This window comes from Lucilia sericata, unplaced genomic scaffold (assembly GCF_015586225.1).
Source record: "Lucilia sericata isolate MDLA Ls3-8-SP2 unplaced genomic scaffold, ASM1558622v1 Contig002632F_arrow, whole genome shotgun sequence".
NCBI classification, from domain to species: Eukaryota; Metazoa; Arthropoda; class Insecta; order Diptera; family Calliphoridae; genus Lucilia; species Lucilia sericata.
In genome coordinates this window covers 14816-35000 of record NW_023996375.1, presented here as the reverse complement: position 1 = coordinate 35000, position 20185 = coordinate 14816, and the positions used below count along the sequence as shown (strand labels likewise).

At 28.3% G+C, this 20185-nt stretch overlaps 2 protein-coding genes across 3 annotated transcripts in view; one reads left to right on the top strand and one right to left on the bottom strand.

Moving 5' to 3' along the window:
- The window catches only part of LOC119614153 (pantothenate kinase 3-like), a 20382-nt gene extending 8360 nt beyond the window's left edge, over positions 1-12022 (top strand). Inside the window, exons 2-8 of one of the 2 annotated variants that reach the window (XM_037970263.1) lie at positions 746-924; positions 7976-8149; positions 8221-8339; positions 8405-8530; positions 8593-8769; positions 8833-8968; positions 11081-12022. In XM_037970263.1, coding sequence (XP_037826191.1) covers positions 748-924; positions 7976-8149; positions 8221-8339; positions 8405-8530; positions 8593-8769; positions 8833-8968; positions 11081-11392 — 1221 coding nt within the window. In that variant the 5' untranslated portion in view covers positions 746-747 and the 3' untranslated portion in view covers positions 11393-12022. The remainder of the gene's footprint in view (positions 1-745; positions 925-7975; positions 8150-8220; positions 8340-8404; positions 8531-8592; positions 8770-8832; positions 8969-11080) is intronic. The other variant, XM_037970262.1, reaches the window with a different exon arrangement.
- A 92-nt stretch (positions 12023-12114) lies between these two features.
- LOC119614154 (F-box/WD repeat-containing protein 4-like) lies at positions 12115-15395 on the bottom strand. The gene is given in 4 exon segments (XM_037970264.1): positions 12115-12338; positions 12341-12672; positions 14466-15044; positions 15125-15395. Coding segments are annotated over 4 exon segments (1233 nt in total). The 5' UTR covers positions 15313-15395; the 3' UTR covers positions 12115-12204.
- Between the last annotated feature and the right edge of the window lie 4790 nt (positions 15396-20185).

Below are 20185 nucleotides of genomic sequence, written 5' to 3'. Positions count from 1 at the left end.
TGTTAAACTAACAATAACAACAACATCAACTATTAATAATTCAGTTAAGATATTAGAATAGAATATTATTTCCGTCTAGAACAAATATAGTGTTTTTTTTTTCTAACCAAAAAAAAAGAAAATAAAGAAAGAGTGCAATATTTAAAACAAAGCAAAAGCTAAATATAACTTTTAAATTTTAAAAACGATCTTCAACAGATTTCTAATTTATATGTATATTTATAAAATCGCCTGTTATTTGTTTATTATTATTATTGTTAAACAGCGTTAGAAAACCGACAACAAATACAAACTCACGTACACTACTCACTAGTGAGGTACGCGCCATTTGAAAAAAACAACAACAAATTAAAAAAAATTATATTGAGCATTCAAAAACTATTGTTGGCGTGTGTGTGTGTGCTTGCTAGTAAAGAGTGAGTTTTGAAGAGACATGGCTAGATAAGGTCGGTCTAGTGGAAATTTTATTACGCAAGGAATCAAAAAATCTACTACTATTATAGTCTTTCTATATACAAAATAAAACAAAACAAATCATAGTTAACTAACATTTAAAGACTAAACATGTGTACAGCGACGAACACGAACACAACGACGACTCAAACAATGTTGCAAGAACTAATAGAAACAGGTACAAAATTTTAATTGAAATCTTTAAAAAAAAACAAAACAATTGTTTTTTTCTTACATTAATTTTATAAACAAAAACATTAATTTAATTTTATTTTCTCTTTTTCTTTTTTAGCTATGCCCTGGTTTGGCATGGATATCGGTGGCACTTTAACGAAATTGGTGTATTTTGAACCCAAAGATATTACACCCGATGAACAAGATCAAGAGGCCGAAAGTTTAAGAAGCATTAGACGTTATTTAACTAAAAATTCAGCCTATGGCAAAACAGGTCATAGAGATACACATTTACAGGTGAGTAAAAAATAAACAAAGCAATTTATTAAAGCTAAAGAGCAGGAATGGAAAACTAAGTACTTTAGTACTTTTTTAAATCGAGAAATGCGCTGGTACTTCCATGACATTTTTGGTACTTTTTCTAACTTGCAAACTTTTGATAAATAGCACACATAGTAGTCTATCGTCTAGACTATATGTAGGCTGTAGCGAAGTCTACAGTCTAGTCCATATTCTAGTCAATAATCTAGAATATAGACTAGTCTATAGTGTAGTCTAAAGTGTAGCCTAAAGTGTAGTCTATAGTGTAGTCTACAGTCTAGACTATAGTCTAGTTTATAGTCTAGTCTAGTCTATAGTGTAGTCTATAGCCTAGTCTATAGTCTAGTCTATAGTCTAGTCTATAGTCTAGTCTATAGTCTAGTCTATAGTCTAGTCTATAGTCTAGTCTATAGTCTAGTCTATAGTCTAGTCTATAGTCTAGTCTATAGTCTAGTCTATAGTCTAGTCTATAGTCTAGTCTATAGTCTAGTCTATAGTCTAGTCTATAGTCTAGTCTATAGTCTAGTCTATAGTCTAGTCTATAGTCTAGTCTATAGTCTAGTCTATAGTCTAGTCTATAGTCTAGTCTATAGTCTAGTCTATAGTCTAGTCTATAGTCTAGTCTATAGTCTAGTCTATAGTCTAGTCTATAGTCTAGTCTATAGTCTAGTCTATAGTCTAGTCTATAGTCTAGTCTATAGTCTAGTCTATAGTCTAGTCTATAGTCTAGTCTATAGTCTAGTCTATAGTCTAGTCTATAGTCTAGTCTATAGTCTAGTCTATAGTCTAGTCTATAGTCTAGTCTATAGTCTAGTCTATAGTCTAGTCTATAGTCTAGTCTATAGTCTAGTCTATAGTCTAGTCTATAGTCTAGTTTATAGTCTAGTCTATAGTCTAGTCTATAGTCTAGTTTATAGTCTAGTTTATAGTCTAGTCTATAGTCTAGTCTATAGTCTAGTTTATAGTCTAGTCTATATTCTAGTCTACAGTCTAGTCTATAATCTAGTCTATAGTCTAGTCTATAGTCTAGTCTATAGTCTAGTCTATAGTCTAGTCTATAGTCTAGTCTATAGTCTAGTTTATAGTATAGTCTATAGTCTAGTCTATAGTCTAGTTTATAGTGTAGTCTATAGTCTAGTCTATAGTCTGGTTTATAGTCTAGTATATAGTCTAGTCTATAGTCTAGTCTATATTCTAGTCTATAGTCTTGTCTATAGTCTAGTCTATAGTCTAGTCTATAGTCTAGTCTATAGTCTAGTCTATAGTCTAGTCTATAGTCTAGTCTATAGTCTAGTCTATAGTCTAGTCTATAGTCTAGTCTATAGTCTAGTCTATAGTCTAGTCTATAGTCTAGTCTATAGTCTAGTCTATAGTCTAGTCTATAGTCTAGTCTATAGTCTAGTCTATAGTCTAGTCTATAGTCTAGTCTATAGTCTAGTCTATAGTCTAGTCTATAGTCTAGTCTATAGTCTAGTCTATAGTCTAGTCTATAGTCTAGTCTATAGTCTAGTCTATAGTCTAGTCTATAGTCTAGTCTATAGTCTAGTCTATAGTCTAGTCTATAGTCTAGTCTATAGTCTAGTCTATAGTCTAGTCTATAGTCTAGTCTATAGTCTAGTCTATAGTCTAGTCTATAGTCTAGTCTATAGTCTAGTCTATAGTCTAGTCTATAGTCTAGTCTATAGTCTAGTCTATAGTCTAGTCTATAGTCTAGTCTATAGGCTAGTCTATAGTCTAGTCTATAGTCTAGTCTATAGTCTAGTCTATAGTCTAGTCTATAGTCTAGTTTATAGTATAGTCTATAGTCTAGTCTATAGTCTAGTTTATAGTCTAGTTTATAGTATAGTCTATAGTCTAGTTTATAGTCTAGTCTATAGTCTAGTCTATAGTCTAGTCTATAGTCTAGTCTATAGTCTAGTTTATAGTATAGTCTAGTCTATAGTCTGGTTTATAGTCTAGTCTATAGTCTAGTCTATAGTCTAGTCTATAGTCTAGTCTATAGTCTAGTCTATAGTCTAGTCTATAGTCTAGTCTATAGTCTAGTCTATAGTCTAGTCTATAGTCTAGTCTATAGTCTAGTCTATAGTCTAGTCTATAGTCTAGTCTATAGTCTAGTCTATAGTCTAGTCTATAGTCTAGTCTATAGTCTAGTCTATAGTCTAGTCTATAGTCTAGTCTATAGTCTAGCTATAGTCTAGTCTATAGTCTAGTCTATAGTCTAGTCTATAGTCTAGTCTATAGTCTAGTCTATAGTCTAGTCTATAGTCTAGTCTATAGTCTAGTCTATAGTCTAGTCTATAGTCTAGTCTATAGTCTAGTCTATAGTCTAGTCTATAGTCTAGTCTATAGTCTAGTCTATAGTCTAGTCTATAGTCTAGTTTTATAGTCTAGTCTATAGTCTAGTCTATAGTCTAGTTTATAGTCTAGTCTATAGTCTAGTCTATAGTCTAGTCTATAGTCTAGTTTATAGTCTAGTCTATATTCTAGTCTACAGTCTAGTCTATAATCTAGTCTATAGTCTAGTCTATAGTCTAGTCTATAGTCTAGTCTATAGTCTAGTCTATAGTCTAGTCTATAGTCTAGTTTATAGTATAGTCTATAGTCTAGTCTATAGTCTAGTTTATAGTGTAGTCTATAGTCTAGTCTATAGTCTGGTTTATAGTCTAGTCTATAGTCTAGTCTATAGTCTAGATTATAGTCTAGTTTATAGTCTAGTTTATAGTCTAGTCTATAGTCTAGTCTATAGTCTAGTCTATAGTCTAGTCTATAGTCTAGTCTATAGTCTAGTCTATAGTCTAGTCTATAGTCTAGTCTATAGTCTAGTCTATAGTCTAGTCTATAGTCTAGTCTATAGTCTAGTCTATAGTCTAGTCTAGTCTAGTCTATAGTCTACTCTACAATCTCACTATAGTCTAGTCTGTAGTCTAGTCTATATTCTAGTCTGTAGTCTAGTCTATATTCTAGTCTGTAGTCTAGTCTGTAATCTAGTCTATAATCTAATCTAAAATCTGATTTAGATTAAAGTCTAGTCTTTAGTATAGTGCAAAACTGGTTTAGTACTTTTAAATCCAAAAAAGTACTCTTTTTGTTAGAAGTTCCTACTATTTCAAAATTTCTATTTTCCATGCCTGCTAAAGAGTATCAGAAAGAGAAAGAGAGAGAGGGAGAAAAAGAGTGCTTTTGTTACCAGAGTTTTTGTTTTAGTTTAGTACAAAGTCTAGTTTGTGATTTTATTTGTTTCTTTCTTTCATTTTTGTTTTTTTTTTTTTAATTCATAATTTTAAAAAAATTCAAAAGTTTGCATTTCGAAATGTTGTAATTTGCGTGTTTTGTATTTATTTATTTACTTTTTTTTATTGTTTAATACTTTGTTTAAAATAAACTTGTTAAATTATAAAACGTGTTAACTTGACCTTCGTGTAAAGCCAAAATAAATACGTTAGAAATTTTATTCAAATCAATTGTTTGTTATATATTTTTTTTTTTTTTTGTAAATGCTCATTAGTTGTCGTTTTTATTTGAATTTGAATGTTAGGGAGTGCAGTTTTGTTTATAGGGAGTTTACAAAAAAATATGTTGTTTTAAGTTGGTTTTACTCTCAAAAGGGAAATGCTATTATTAATCATGAAAGGAGGACTAAATTGAGGATTTTGTACCAAATAAAGATTTCCGATCACAAATAAGTTTTTTTTACCAAAATGTAGTTTTTGTATCAGTTTCGGAATTTGTACCAAAATTAAGATTTGTACCAAATAAGGATTTTCTATCCCAACTAAGTTTTTGTACTAAAATGAAGATTTCGTACCCAATTAGGAATTTGTACCAAAATGAAGATTTTGTTTTAAAATAAGAATTTCGTACCAAAATAAAACTGAATGATTGCTTTAAAATTCTATTAAAAACTATTTCGCTAATTCTCTAGATTCCATAGAGTCTTTTCATGCAATTCTCTATAAATTTTGTAAAAATTATAAAGTACAATTTCAATTGTTTTTCAGCACATGCGATTTAATTTATAGAAAAAAAGTATATTCTTTAACAAATTAGCTTGCTAACCCTTAAACTTGCTTAAATACAATACAAAAGCTGAGACTTTGATACTTTATTTAAATTTATTAAGTACATAACAACAATTATTTTTAAACAAAAACTTATAGCAAACAGTACACAGGGAATTTTGTCCATTTGAATATGTGTGTATAAATGAATGAATATGACGAACGACAGTGTTTTGAGGTTTTGCTAACGTCAGTAATATATGAATTCCTAAATGTAAAGACTCCAAATTGTTTTTAAATAATAAATAAATATAATTACGTTCGCCTAAAAAAAAACTAGCCAGGGCAATGAGCTTGATTTTTTCTTTACTTTAGTTATTATTAAATAATTTTATTTGCATATTTATTTAGTTATTTTAAAAAATGAGGGGTTTTAAACTATTTTAGATGTTTGTACATACTTTTGTTTTCTAAACTCAATGAAAGAAATAACACTTATGTTTACGGCTGAGGTTTTAACCTTAAACAGCTTTTAATAACTTTTTTGGAAGCGATAATTAAAATGATGTTAATGATAAATTTAGAGAAAAAAGTTAGGGTAAAGTTCAAAATGTTATTAGAATGCTAGTTTATACTTTGTAATATAGACAGACTCTTCTATAGTCGAGTCTATAGCGAAGACTTATAAACTTATCAACATTGCAGACAGTAAACTGCAGAATAGAGACTGATTTATAGTAGAGACTGGAGACTGTGGATTGCTCTATAATCTTGGCTATATACTGATCTAGTTTGTTATATAATTTGTAATATAGACAGACTCTTCTAGTCGAGTCTATAGCGAAGACTATAGTCTACTCTATACCAAAGGTTATAAACAGAGAGTAAACTGTAGAATAGAGACTGATTTGTAGTCGAGACTGAAGACTGTGGATTGGTCTATGACCCTGATTATATACTGATCTAATCTATAGCCTGATCTATACTCCAAATTATAAAACGATATTTAGTTCAGACTACATACTGATCTACAGTCTAGACTTTAAATTGATCTATAGTCAAAACTATAGACTGTTCTACAGTCCAGACTATGGACTGTTCTACAGTCAAGACTATAAACTGATCTGTAGTCTATACTATTGTTCTATAGTCCAAACTATTGACAATTCTATAGTCCAGACTATAGACTAATCTATAGTGCAGACTGTAGACTGATCTATGGTCCAGACTATAGAATTATCTATAGTCCAGACTATAGAATTATCTATAGTCCAGACTATAGAATTATCTATAGTCCAGACAATAGAATTATCTATAATCCAGACTATAGAATTATCTATAGTCCAGACTATAGAATTATCTATAGTCCAGACTATAGAATTATCTATAGTCCAGACTATAGAATTATCTATAGTCCAGACAATAGAATTATCTATAATCCAGACTATAGAATTATCTATAGTCCAGACTATAGAATTATCTATAGTCCAGACTATAGAATTATCTATAGTCCAGACTATAGAATTACCTATAGTCCAGACTATAGAATTATCTATAGTCCAGACTATAGAATTATCTATAGTCCAGACTATAGAATTATCTATAGTCCAGACTACAAACTGATCTATAGTACAAACTATAGGCTGATCTATAGTCCAGACTATAGACTGATCTAGAGTCCAGACTATAGACTGATCAATAGTCCAGACTATAGATTAAACTTTAGTCCAAACTATAGACTGAACTATAGTCCAGACTATAGATTTATCTATAGTCCAGACTATAGATTTATCTATAGACCAGATCATAGATTTATCTATAGACCAGACTTTAGACTGATTTATAGTCCAGACTATAGGCTGATCTATAGTCCAGACTATAGACTGATCTACAGTCCAGACTATAGACTGATCTATAGTCCAGACTATAGACTGATCTATAGTCCAGACTATTGACTGATCTATAGTCCAGACTATAGACTGATCTATAGTCCAGACTATAGACTGATCTATAATCCAGACTATAGGCTGATCTATAGTCCAGACTATAGACTGATCTAGAGTCCAGACTATAGACTGATCAATAGTCCAGACTATAGATTAAACTTTTGTCCAAACTATAGACTGAACTATAGTCCAGACTATAGATTTATCTATAGACCAGACTATAGATTTATCTATAGACCAGACTATAGACTGATCTAGGGTCCAGATAATAGTCTGATCTAGATCCAGACTATAGATTGATCTATAGTCCAGACTATAGATTGATCTATAGTCCAGACTATAGACTGATCTATAGTCGAGACTATAGACTGATCTATAGTCCAGACTATAGGCTGATCTATAGTCCAGACTATAGGCTGATCTATAGTCCAGACTATAGGCTGATCTATAGTCCAGACTATAGATTGATCTATAGTCCAGACTATAGACTGATTTATAGTCCAGACTATAGACTGATCTATAGTCCAGACTATAGATTGACCTATAGTACAGATTGATCCATACTCAAGACTATAGGATAATCTATGGTCGAGATTACTATATAGATGGATCTATAGTCAAGTCTACAGTCCACTCTCCACATCCGATAATACCTATTGTATACAATTGGACTTTGTTTTTATAAAAATTGATCGCAAAACATTTACCTTTTTAAAAATAAAGAAAAATTGCCAAAAATTTGTTAAAATATTTTGCAGACTAATGGAAATATTTCTTACAAATCTTATCAAGTTTGACTGAGACTTTTTAACAAAAAAAAAAACACATTATCATTTAAAGAACTCATTTAAATCGAACCACTAATACAAAGAGGTATGAATGACTTGACGAAATATGACTTAAATGATTTAATAATTAAAATAAAATAATAATAAACTTAATAAAAATAATAATGATGAATAAAATTAATAAATAAATATGATTAAAATATATGCAACAGAAATCAAATAAGTATAAACCAAAACCCTTGACTTATCTATTTTTGTATTAGAATTTATTATATGAAAATTTTAATCTTTTTAGATGGACAATGTGGAAATACGTAAACGTACTGGTTCGTTGCATTTTATACGTTTTCAAACCACAGATATGGGTAACTTTTTATCACTGGCCAAACAAAAGGGTATGGCTGAATTGGTAACCACTGTCTGTGCTACCGGAGGAGGAGCTTATAAATTTGAAAATGATTTTCGTGAGGTGTGTTTGTAAGAAATATTTTTTTTACATATGAAATTATTATAAATTTTTGTTAATTTTTTTTATTCCAGCAAGTCAATATGAAATTGGCTAAATTTGATGAATTGGATACTTTAATTAAAGGCATATTATTTTCCGAAATACAAAATCGTACAGAATGTTATTATTATGAAAATGCCCGGGATATAATGTAAGTTTGGGGGGTTAGTTACTATTTAAAATAAATGAAAATGTAATTAAATTTCTTATTTTTAGGAAAAGCGAGAAAAAAGCTTTTGATTTTTCTCAACCTTATCCCTTTATATTGGTTAATGTGGGCTCTGGTGTTTCCATATTAGCTGTGTATGGTCCTGATAACTATAAACGTGTATCGGGTACTAGGTAGGTTTTTGTTTTATGAAATAGTTTAACAAAATTTTCATTAACTTTTTCTTTTCTTTTAGTTTGGGTGGTGGTACATTCCTGGGCTTGTGTTGCCTTTTAACAGGCTGCACTACTTTTGAAGAGGCCATACAATTGGCCACCAAAGGCGATAATCGCAAAGTAGATAAATTGGTGCGTGATATTTATGGTGGAGACTATGATCGTTTTGGTTTGACTGGAGATTTAGTGGCTTCCAGGTAGTTATTTAATGATTTAACTAAACTTGATTGTTTTTAATATCATTTTGTTCTTTTTCTAAGCTTTGGCCAAATGCATATACAAGATAAACGAGCCTCTGTCTCCCGCGAAGATCTTGCCAATGCCACTTTAGTAACTATAACCAATAATATTGGTTTAATAGCTCGCATGTGTGCACTCAATGAAAAAATCGATAAGGTTAGTATACAATCAATTATTTTTTTATGCATTTATTGTTTATATTGTTTTATGGGAAATTTTTTTATTATTATCTGAATTTCCTTGGTTAAAGAGTAATAAAGGCAAGATAAGTAGGTTTGTTTTCGTATTAAAACTTAGATAAATGTTATTTAGGAATATTTTAAATTATTTTGGTTAAATTTTTTTATATATTTATATATAGAATGGAATCTATTGATAATTTAATAGCGTTGAAATTTACGTCAGTTCTCTATAGGGGATAAAATCAAAGTGTTTAGTTCCGTTTATAAAGACTATTATGTCTTAAATATGCAACAGATTATAAGCTAAACGAAAGACCAGGCTATAGACCCAATTATAGACCAGACTATAGTCGCTAGTCTAGGCTATAATCTCAAAAATAGATTAATAGAGATGGACTATAGACAAGACTATAGTCTAGACAACACTATAGTCTGAATTATAGACAAGACTATAGTCTGGATTATAGACCAGACTAAAGACTGGATAATAGACAAGACTGGACTATAGACAAGAGTAGTCTGGACTATAGGACTATAGACAAGAGTAGTCTGGACTATAGGACTATAAACAAGAGTAGTCTGGACTATAGGACTATAGACAAGAGTAGTCTGGACTATAGACAAGACTATAATCTGGACTATAGACTGGACTATAGTCTATAGTAGACTATAGACAAGACTATAGTCTATAGTAGACTATAGACAAGACTATAGTCTATAGTAGACTATAGACAAGACTATAGTCTATAGTAGACTATAGACAAGACTATAGTCTATAGTAGACTATAGGCAATACTATATATAGTCTACTATAGACTATATATAGTATTACCTATAGTCTACTATAGACTATAGTAGACTATAGACAAGACTATAGTCTGGACTATAGACATGACTTTAGTCTGGACTATAGACAAGCCTACAGTTTAGACTATAGACAACACTATAGTCTTGACTATAGTCTGGATTATAAATAAACAAGACTAAAGTCTGGATTATAGACAAGACTGGACTATAGACAGGAGTAGTCTGGACTATAGACAAGACTATAGTCTGGACTATAGACAAGACTATAGTCTGGACTATATACAACACTATAGTCTGGACTATAGACAACACTATAGTCTGGACTATGGACATAACTAGAGTGGACTATAGACAACACGATAGTCTTGACTATAGTCTAGATTATAAACAAGACTATAGTCTGGATTATAGACAAGAGTAATCTATATATAGACCAGACTATAATCAGCACAATAGGCAACACTATAGTCTGGACTATAAACAACAATATAGCCTGGACTATAGGCAACACTATAGCCTGGACTATAGACAAGACTATAGTCTGGACTATAGACAAGACTATAGTCTGTACTATAGACAAGATTATAGTCTGGACTATAAACAAGACTATAGTCTGGACTATAAACAAGACTATAGTCTAGACTATAGACAAGACTATAGTCTGGACTATAGACAAGACTATAGTCTGGACTATAGACAAGACTATAGTCTGGACTATAGACAAGACTATAGTCTGGACTATAGACAAGACTATAGTCTGGACTATCGACAAGACTGTAGTCTGGACTATAAACAAGACTATAGTCTGGACTATAAACAAGACTATAGCCTGGACTATAAACAAGACTATAGTCTGGACTATAGATGAGACTATAGTCTTGACTATAGACAAGACTATAGTGTGGACTATAGACAAGACTATAGTCTGGACTATAAACAAGACTATAGTCTGGACTATAGACAAGACTATAGTCTGGACTATAGACAAGAATATAGTCTGGACTATAGACAATAATATAGTCTGGACTATAAAGAAGACTATACTCTGGACTATAGACAAGACTATAGTCTGGACTATAAACAAAACTATAGTCTGGACTTTAGACAAGACTATACTGTATAACCGATTATAGTCTTTAGTTTAAACTAAAAACTCGGCCATAGACCCCAAACTATACGTGACTTTAGTAAAGATCAAAAGTATTAGCTCATTTTTCTTTTTATTCTTATCCATTATCTTATTTTTTCTTTTAATTTCATTTTATTCTTAATCATTTAGGTTGTTTTTGTTGGCAATTTCCTGCGTGTTAATCCTATAGCCATGAAATTATTGGCCTATGCCATGGAATTCTGGTCGAATGGCACCCTAAAAGGACTCTTCCTAGAACATGAAGGCTATTTTGGAGCTTTAGGCTGTTTATTACAATTTAATGGTGAAATAGCAGCAGCACTCAATGAACCACAGATAAAGTTCCCACAGCAACAGATCCGTCTACTTCAACGCAGCATACAGAAGTCAATAATACAGATGCTACAGCAGCAACAGCAACGTCAGAAACAACGACAACTGAAACTCAAAGATAGTTATTAATTTAGTTTAAAGAGTGGTGCCTTTATTTAAGTTTTAAGCATTATATAAGTTAGTTTTAATTAAAACAAAAACAAAAACAGAAAACTTTAACCATATTAAACGCCAGCACGCTGTTTCCTCTTCTTGACACTGAGTTTCTTAATTAAGACTTTAATATAAAAGAAAGAAAAAAAAAGAAAGTTGATCAAAAAATTATAGGTTTTCATAAAGGGTTTACTTTGTTAGACATTTAATTATACTTACTATTATTATATAAACAAAAAAAATCAAAATAATTATTAACTATAAATTTAATTTGTATATTAGTTAGCAGCAATTATTTATAAAACAAAAACTCTTCTTTTTTTGGCTTTTAAAGGATTGTAAATAAGTTTTTTTTTAGAGAATTGTTCACACATATTTATTTAACTATTAAATACACAGCAAACAGACAGGTTTAATGGCACAAATTTAGTTTCTTTTTTTAAACAAAATATGTATAATAGCAAAAAGATAATATTTAAGAATTTTATTTAAAAATGTCTTTTAAGAAAATTTTGTACTTCAATTGTTTCCTTTTTTTCAAAGCACTTGTTTAAGTTAAAAAATGGAGAAAAACAAACATTAAAAAAAAGGTTTATAAAAATAAAGGAAGAAAAATTAAACAAAATTTCTTTAATTAATAAAACAAACCATTGTGTTTTGAAACAGGGGGTGGTAGTCTTTATTAAAACAAAAAAAAACCATTAAAAACATAAAAATAATAATTAGAATACATTCAAGAGGAAACATTATATATATGTATATGTTATAATAAAATGGCATAAAATACTTTAAATACGATACATTTGTCGGAATATATCACGATAATCCCGGCTCACAGCACAGTCTACTTTAAAATCAAGTACATGAACATTATGATCAGTGGCCACAAATAAATAACGACAATCACAGGCCAAACTATAACGGGTGATGATTTAAATTCTCCTCCTCCATTAGCACGACGTCTTCGATTGATTTGGGGAAAATACAATTGCATGTGTTTGTCTGGTTTACGTATATCATAGAGATTAACACGACTGTGATATTTAGTGCCACACAATACCCCATAGAGACCATCATATTCAAGGCAAAAGAATGATGAATCAAAAGGATCTTCCCAAATCATTTCATCACGATCCGAACGACGATCATAAAGACGAAAACTGGTATCAAAGTTGGCGGTGAAGAGAGTATTTTCATCCTTTAGTTTGAGATCATAAATGGATATAGTATTGGAATTGAGAGCCTGTTCGCAACCACTGGAATTTAATAGGTTTTTTGTTTTTAATTTTTAAGGAAATTAATAAAGTTGTGACTTGATTGATTTAATGGATCATGATTTTCTTCTTTTCAAAACACTTGACACTTTTTGTTATAATTGGAAATTTTTTTTAAAATTTTCTAATATTTTCAAAATCTACTTCTTCTTTAAAATCTTGTTAATTTTTCAATACATTTCCTTCAAAGGGATTTTTTCAAATTTTTTGTTACTTTTTCTTTTAAAAAGAAAATTTTTGTACTTTTTTCTAAACAAAAAAAATTTTGCTTTATTTTTACCCAGTTTGGTACTTTTTTTCTAAATAACACTTTGGTACTTTTTACTAAACTTAAGTACTTTTTTAAAATATTTTTTTAACTATACATCGATACTAATTCCTTGAAATCTGGTATATTTTGCAAAAAGTTGTATAACTAAACAGCTAATTAATGATTTTTAAAAAATTTTTCCGCTTGATACTTTTTGAACATTTTGGTACTTTTTTCCTAATTGTAGTACTTCTTCCTAATTATAGTACTTTTTCCTAATTGTGGTACTTTTCTTTTTTAACAGTTTGGTACTTTTTAATGATTTTGAAGCAAATTTTCTACTTCGTACTTTTTAAAATTTTGGTACCTTTTACCAGAATTTTGTACAAATTCAAACACTTGTTTTAATACGTACTTTTTACATTTTGGTACTCTTTTCTAAATAGCGTATGTAACTCTTTGTCATTTCCAGAGTAATTTTAATCCCTTTTCGGAAATGGTACTTTTTACTTTAATTTTGTAATTTTGGTACTCTTTTCACAAACACTGGTCTACAGACCAGACTATAATCTCGTCTAGAGACCAGACTATAGTCCCGTCTACAGACCAGACTATGGTCTCATGTACAGACCAGACTATAGTCTCGTGAACAGATCAGACTATAGTATCGTGTATAGACCATACTATAGTCTCGTTTATAGACCATACTATAGTCTCGTCTATAGTTCAGACTATAGTCTCGTCTATAGATCAGACTATAGTCTCGTCTATAGATCAGACTATAGTCTCGTCTATAGATCAGACTATAGTTTCGTCTGTAGAGCAGACTATAGTCTCTTCTATAGAGCATACTATAGTCTCGTCTATAGAGCAGACTATAGTCTCGTCTATAGACCACAGACTATAGTCTCGTCTATAGACCACAGCCTATAGTCTCGGCTGTAGACCAGACTATAGTCCTCGCCTATAGACCCAGACTATAGTCTCGTCTATAGACCAGATTATAATCTCAACTATAGAGCAGACTAAAGTATCGCAACCATATTCTAGAAAGAAAAGACATTAGTTTCGACTATAAGTTAGACTGAAGTCTCAAATATAGAACAGACTAGACGATAGTCCTAGTCTATAGTCTTGATAGACTAGTGTCGACTATAGATAAAGCTAAAGACTTTGCTTTGTAAATTGTTTACTTCATACGATAAGTAGAACGTATGTATATTCTCCCCTCCTACTAATAATGACATAACCTCAATACTTGCAAAAACCAGATAAGAATTTGTAATTTAAATTTAAGCTGCCTTTATAAGTTTAAGATAAAGCAAACATATTTGCACTAATAAACAACAAGAAAACTATTTTTAATGCATTTAAAAAGATAAAACAAACATTAGTCATCAAATTAAACTTTCCACTTATAAATTCTAACCTCAAAATTTTGGACTCAACTTCTGTTTTTTGCAAAAATGATGAATGAAATTTAAAAATAAATAAAATATAAGGAACTTAGTTAAACAGTACTCACCTTTCCAAGTCAATTTCTTGCAAGGCACGTCTAGAGGTGGAAGTATAAAGACCACCAAACAAACGATCTCCTGCAGCATTAAAACGCATAGTCTTATAAGAATGTTTTAAATTTTTCACCAAATCCAAATTAATCAAACCCAACTCCTCCTCACGACGCCATATTTTACCAAAATTATCCGTGCTGGTGGCATACATTTGACCAGCAAAGTCCACACAGCGTAAATACTCTTTGGGTGGGTGTAATTGTTGTTCATAGGCATAGCCATCTTCATAAATAAAACAACTGCCCGTTACGCGTCCGGCGAAAATGCTATCATTCTTTTTTATAAAGTCGGCAATGTCGGCACGGTTGCTGGTGGTGATTTCCTGATGATAACGTCTTTGCAAAGCTTCGGCCTTTAGGCGTTTATGTTGACTAAGGTAACCAGCATAGGAAACATATAGCCAATTACGTTCCAAATGCAATTTGGTGGCAAACATTTTGGAACGATGGAAATATTGCTGCTCACGATAACAGCCATTTAGCCAGTTTCTAGCAATTTTCAAACGATTGGCATAGGATAAATAGGAATGGGTGCTGGTAACCCAAAAGAAATAAATAGAATAAACGATAACTATCAGGCAGTTCCCCTCCCTTTTCTTTTAAAAGTTACTTACCGTTTTATTATGTCTGGTTGATGGCGATGGCCACACATTAGCAGATCCAGTGTTAATTTATGGAATATATTGTTATCGATTACATTGTGGAGTGTACGATGGGCCCGTGATAGATTTATTAAATCTTTTTCATCACAATAATTAAAGATTTTCAATAAACAATCGGTATTTAAGTCCAATAATTGCATTCCGCATTATTTAACTTTGCACAACTTTGACTGGCTTTGCTTTGTTTTGTTTACTATTTGTTGGTGTTTTTGCTGATCTGCTGGGTTGTATTATAATAGTAGTAAAACGGCATGTTAGCAGAAAAATTAAAGTTGCCAGATGGTTGCTACTGTTGAGAGCACACTTTACTGTAAATATGGTAAATAAAAGAGAAAATTACAGTTGGAATTTGAAAAAATATTGAATTCTAAATAAATAATAGAAAATTATAGTAAAATATAATAAATACAAAGGAAATTGCTTCCACTTAAAGAAAGTTTTTATAAATTTTAAATGTTTATTTAGGAAATTTGTTTAAATTATTAATTTAATAAAACAACTATAGAAAATATATATAAAAAAGTATTCCAATTAGATTCCAATCACAATTAATTGATTAATTTGACATATACTTAACAGTTTGAAGTAATTAAAAACAAATTTAATAATTTCTCTGAAATTTCTCGATTTATGAACTTAATTCTTTTTGGTTTTTGTTTTTTAATATTTCATCTATAAATCCTTTATTGTTTACAATTTATTCAATTAAATTGAAAAAAAAATTAAATCCAAAATCATTTAGTAAAATGGGCGTGACCAAAGTGTAGAAAATTTCAAAATTCTTTAGCTTTAAATACTTTAAAAATTCTATTATTTTTTTCTGTCTACTTTAAAATGTATTTTTGTCTTTACCAAAAAAACAAAAAACATTCAAAAGCATTCTAAAACGATTGACGTTGATAACTCCCAATTATGTCAACAATTTATTTTTACTCGAGAATCTTGGCGTACCTGCTCCAAATACCAACTAAATACCAAAAATTTAAACATTTACATAAACAAAATACTTTGCATAAAGATTATAAAGCAAATGCAACAATTTCTTCTTCTTACTTTTTTTAACGTAAAAATAGACTAAAAATAGGTTGTAAATGAAATTGCAAGAAAAGAAACAAAATTGCAAAAATAAATACACGCCAAATAAATAAAACACATTTTTATCTTAAGAAAAAAGAGAAAAGAAAAAATTTATTAGAATTAAAAACTTTTCAATATTTTTTTATTTAATACCAATTTTGGAAATTTTTATGTGCATTTTCCAAAACTTTAGTATTTAAATAATATTTGTGATAAATTGTCCTATTGTTTTTATCAAATTTTCAAAAATATTATTTTTTTTTTAGAAAATTTTTAAATTTCTTTTTTTATAAAAAATTTTAGATAAAATTTGTTTTATTTTATAGAAAATTTTTGATAAATTTATTTTTTATTATTTTCAATAAATTTTCTTTTTTCTTTTCAATAAATTTGATTTTTTATAGAAAGTTTTCAAAAAATATCCTTTTTGAGGAAGATTTCCGAATAATTTTCCTCTTTAAATTTTTCTTTTTTAAAAAAAATTGTAAAAAAAATATTTTATAGAATGTTTTCAAAAAAAATCTTTTTTACTTTCTATAAAAGTTTTCAATATTTTTTAGAAAAATTTCGATAATTTTCTTTTTTATAAAAAATTTTCAATAAATTTTCTTCTTTTTATACAAAATGTTCAATAAATTAGTTCTTATAGTTTTGAATAAATATTCTATATTTTCTTTTTTATAGGAAATTTTCAATATTTTCGATCATTTTTCTTTATTTTTAGATAATTTTCGATAAATACTAAATAAATTTTCCTTTTTTTGAAAAATTTCAATAAACTTTCCTAATTTATAAAACGTTCAATAAATTTTCTTTTCTTGTTTTATAAATTTTACAATAACTTTTCTTGTTTATTGAAATTTTTGATAAATTTGCTTTTTTATAGAAAATTTTCAACAAATTTTAATTTCTTATAAATAATTTAAAATATATTTACAATAAATTTTATTTTTTTTAGAATATTTTCAATAAATTTTCTTTTTTATTGAAAATTTCGATAAATTTTCTTTTTTAATAGGGAATTTTTTCAATTTTTTTTTTTTTGAAATTTTTAAAAAATCTTCATTTTTAAAGAAAGTTCTCAATAAATTTTCCTTTTTTAGTAGAAAATTAAAAAAAAAAAATGTTCTTTTTTCAGTAAATTTTTAATAAATTAGCTTTTTATAAAAAAATTTCAACAAATTTTCATTTTTTTTTTGTGAAAATTTTCAACAACTACTTTTTTATAGAAAATTTACAATAAATTTTCTTTATTTACAGAAATTTTTCAATAACTTTTCTCAATTTTTATTCTTTTTTTTTAGAAAATTTTCAAAAATCTTCCTTTTTTTATAGAAAGTTTTTAATATTAAATTTTCAATACATTTTGCTTTTTTACAGTAAATTTTCAATAAATTAGCTTTTTTTATAGAAAATTTTCAAAAAATTTTAATTTTTTTTATAATTTTCAACAACTGCTTTTTATAGAAAATTTACAATAAATTTTCTTTTCTTTTTCAGAAAATTTTCAATAACTTTTCTTTTTTATTGGAAATTTTGATAAATTTTCTTATTTTTTTTTTAACTTTTCAATAAATTTTCATTAAACGATAGTTTTCAATAAATTTCCTTTTTATATTTAAAAAATTTTCTTTTTTTATAGTAAATTTTCTTATTTTTCTTGAAAATTTGGAATAAATTTTCATTTTTAGAGAATTTTTGATGTACATTCTTTTTTTATAGAAAATTTTCAATAAATGTTCTTTTTTAAAGAAAATTAGATAAATTTTCTATTTTTAGCAAATTTTCCATAAATTCCATATTTTCAATATATTGAAACTTTTCTAAAACTTAAAAACTCTTTAAAAAAATTTTGCTAAATTTCTAATTAAAAAAAATTATTCTAAAATCTTTCAATAAAAAAAATTCTATAAATTTTCTATTTCCAGTTAATTATAAAAAAAGAGCTTAAAGAAAAGTAAATTATCGATAATTTTATAATCTTAAACAAATTAAAAAAAAAAAAAGATTTTCATTTTTCTTTTCAAGACCTTTTTCGTCTAAAGAAACAAGTATTTCAATACTCTCCAATAGAAAATAAACTTCCCTAGAAACACTTTCATAAAAAAGAGTCGATTGAAAACTATTTATGAAAGATTCAATTTCGACAATTTGGTCTACTTTTTAAAAAAATTCGATTACTTTAACAATTTATTTAGAACCTAACTATAGCAAACACTAAAACACTATTTTATCAACAAATTTTTTTCTTTTGCAAATTTATCAGAACAAAAACTGATTAAATATTTTTGTGCGTTTTAATTACAATAAAGAATTCTAGCTAATTATACATTTAACGCCATTTTGAAATTATTTGATAAACAAAAACAAGTTAAAGATAATTTAATTACAATTTGGCAACACTGTATGAGGTAGGAGTAAAAAAATACAAAAATGGCTGACGTGACATTTCACATACGGAACTACTGTTTTTTTTTTCTAGTTTTTTTGCGTAGTGTAAACTTTTGCACACACACACATACACTCCCACTTCAATTAAGCAATTGAGGAACAAAAATTGTCAAAAAAAGATTAAATTATTTCTAAGTTCAGATAAGAATATTTAGAATAATTTAGAAATGAAATTACTCGTATATATTTTTCTGGAATTAAAGAGAACCAGTATGTGTCGTAAATACAATAAAAACAACTTTCATTTTAATGACATTTTGCGATTTTATGATTAAATATTTTGAAAAGTAACGTTTATAGTGTAAGGGACAATTAAATTTATTTAGTTGATTTGTAATGAATAGTCTACAAGTATTTCATTTTATTTCCGTAAACATATTTACACAAGTTTGAGTAATAAACTGAAATAAAAGTACAATTGCTTTATTTTTACATTAATATTTTAATAAAGAACGAGAACAATGAAAAATTAACGTTTTATTTTCATAACGTACGTGCTAAACTTTGTATACAACTATTTCTTTTTTTTTTTAAACAATAACGATGATAATGAAGTTTTTTAGTTATTGTTATTAATGAAACTGGTTCTTTTTAAAATTTTAGTTTAATTTTTTTTTTAACTTAATTACTTTGGCATGAAATAAAAAATTTTACTTTTTTTCTTCGCAGCTTTTGGTTTATATGTACGTTTTTGACCTACTTGCTTTTTAAGAGAGCGAAGAGTGACTAGACTAGTGACCTATTGTTCCACTTAGTTGATGTGTGCTACTCTGCTTTAGATTTACTTTAAATTATGTTTTAGTTTGACTGTTAAACAAAATGTTTATTTTTATAAATAACTATTTTTTAAAAAGTCAATGTCTAATAATAGACTTAAATTAACTTTGAAGGTTTAAAATTAAAAAATAAATTTGTTCCCATGAATTAAAATTTAAAAATACACTAGACTACATACTAGACTATAGACAAGACTATAGTCTAGACTATAGACTAGACAATAGACTAGACTATAGACTAGACAATAGACTAGACTATAGACTAGACTATAGACTAGACTATAGACTAGACTATAGACTAGCCTAAAGACTAGCCTATAGGCTAGACTATAAACTAGACTATAGACTAAACTATAGACTATACTTAGACTAAACTATAGGCTAAACTATAGACTAGACTATAGACTAAACTATAGACTATACTTAGACTATACTTAGAGTAAACTATAGGCTAAACTATAGACTAGACTATAGACTAGACTATAGACTAGACTATAGACTAGACTATAGACTAGACTATAGACTAGACTATAGACTAGACTATAGACTAGACAATAGACTAGACTATAGACTAGACTATAGACTAGACTATAGACTAAACTATAGACTAGATTATAGACTAAACTATAGACTAGACTATAGACTAGACTATAGACTAGACCAAAGACTAGACTAGACTAAAGACTAGACTATAGACTAGACTATAGGC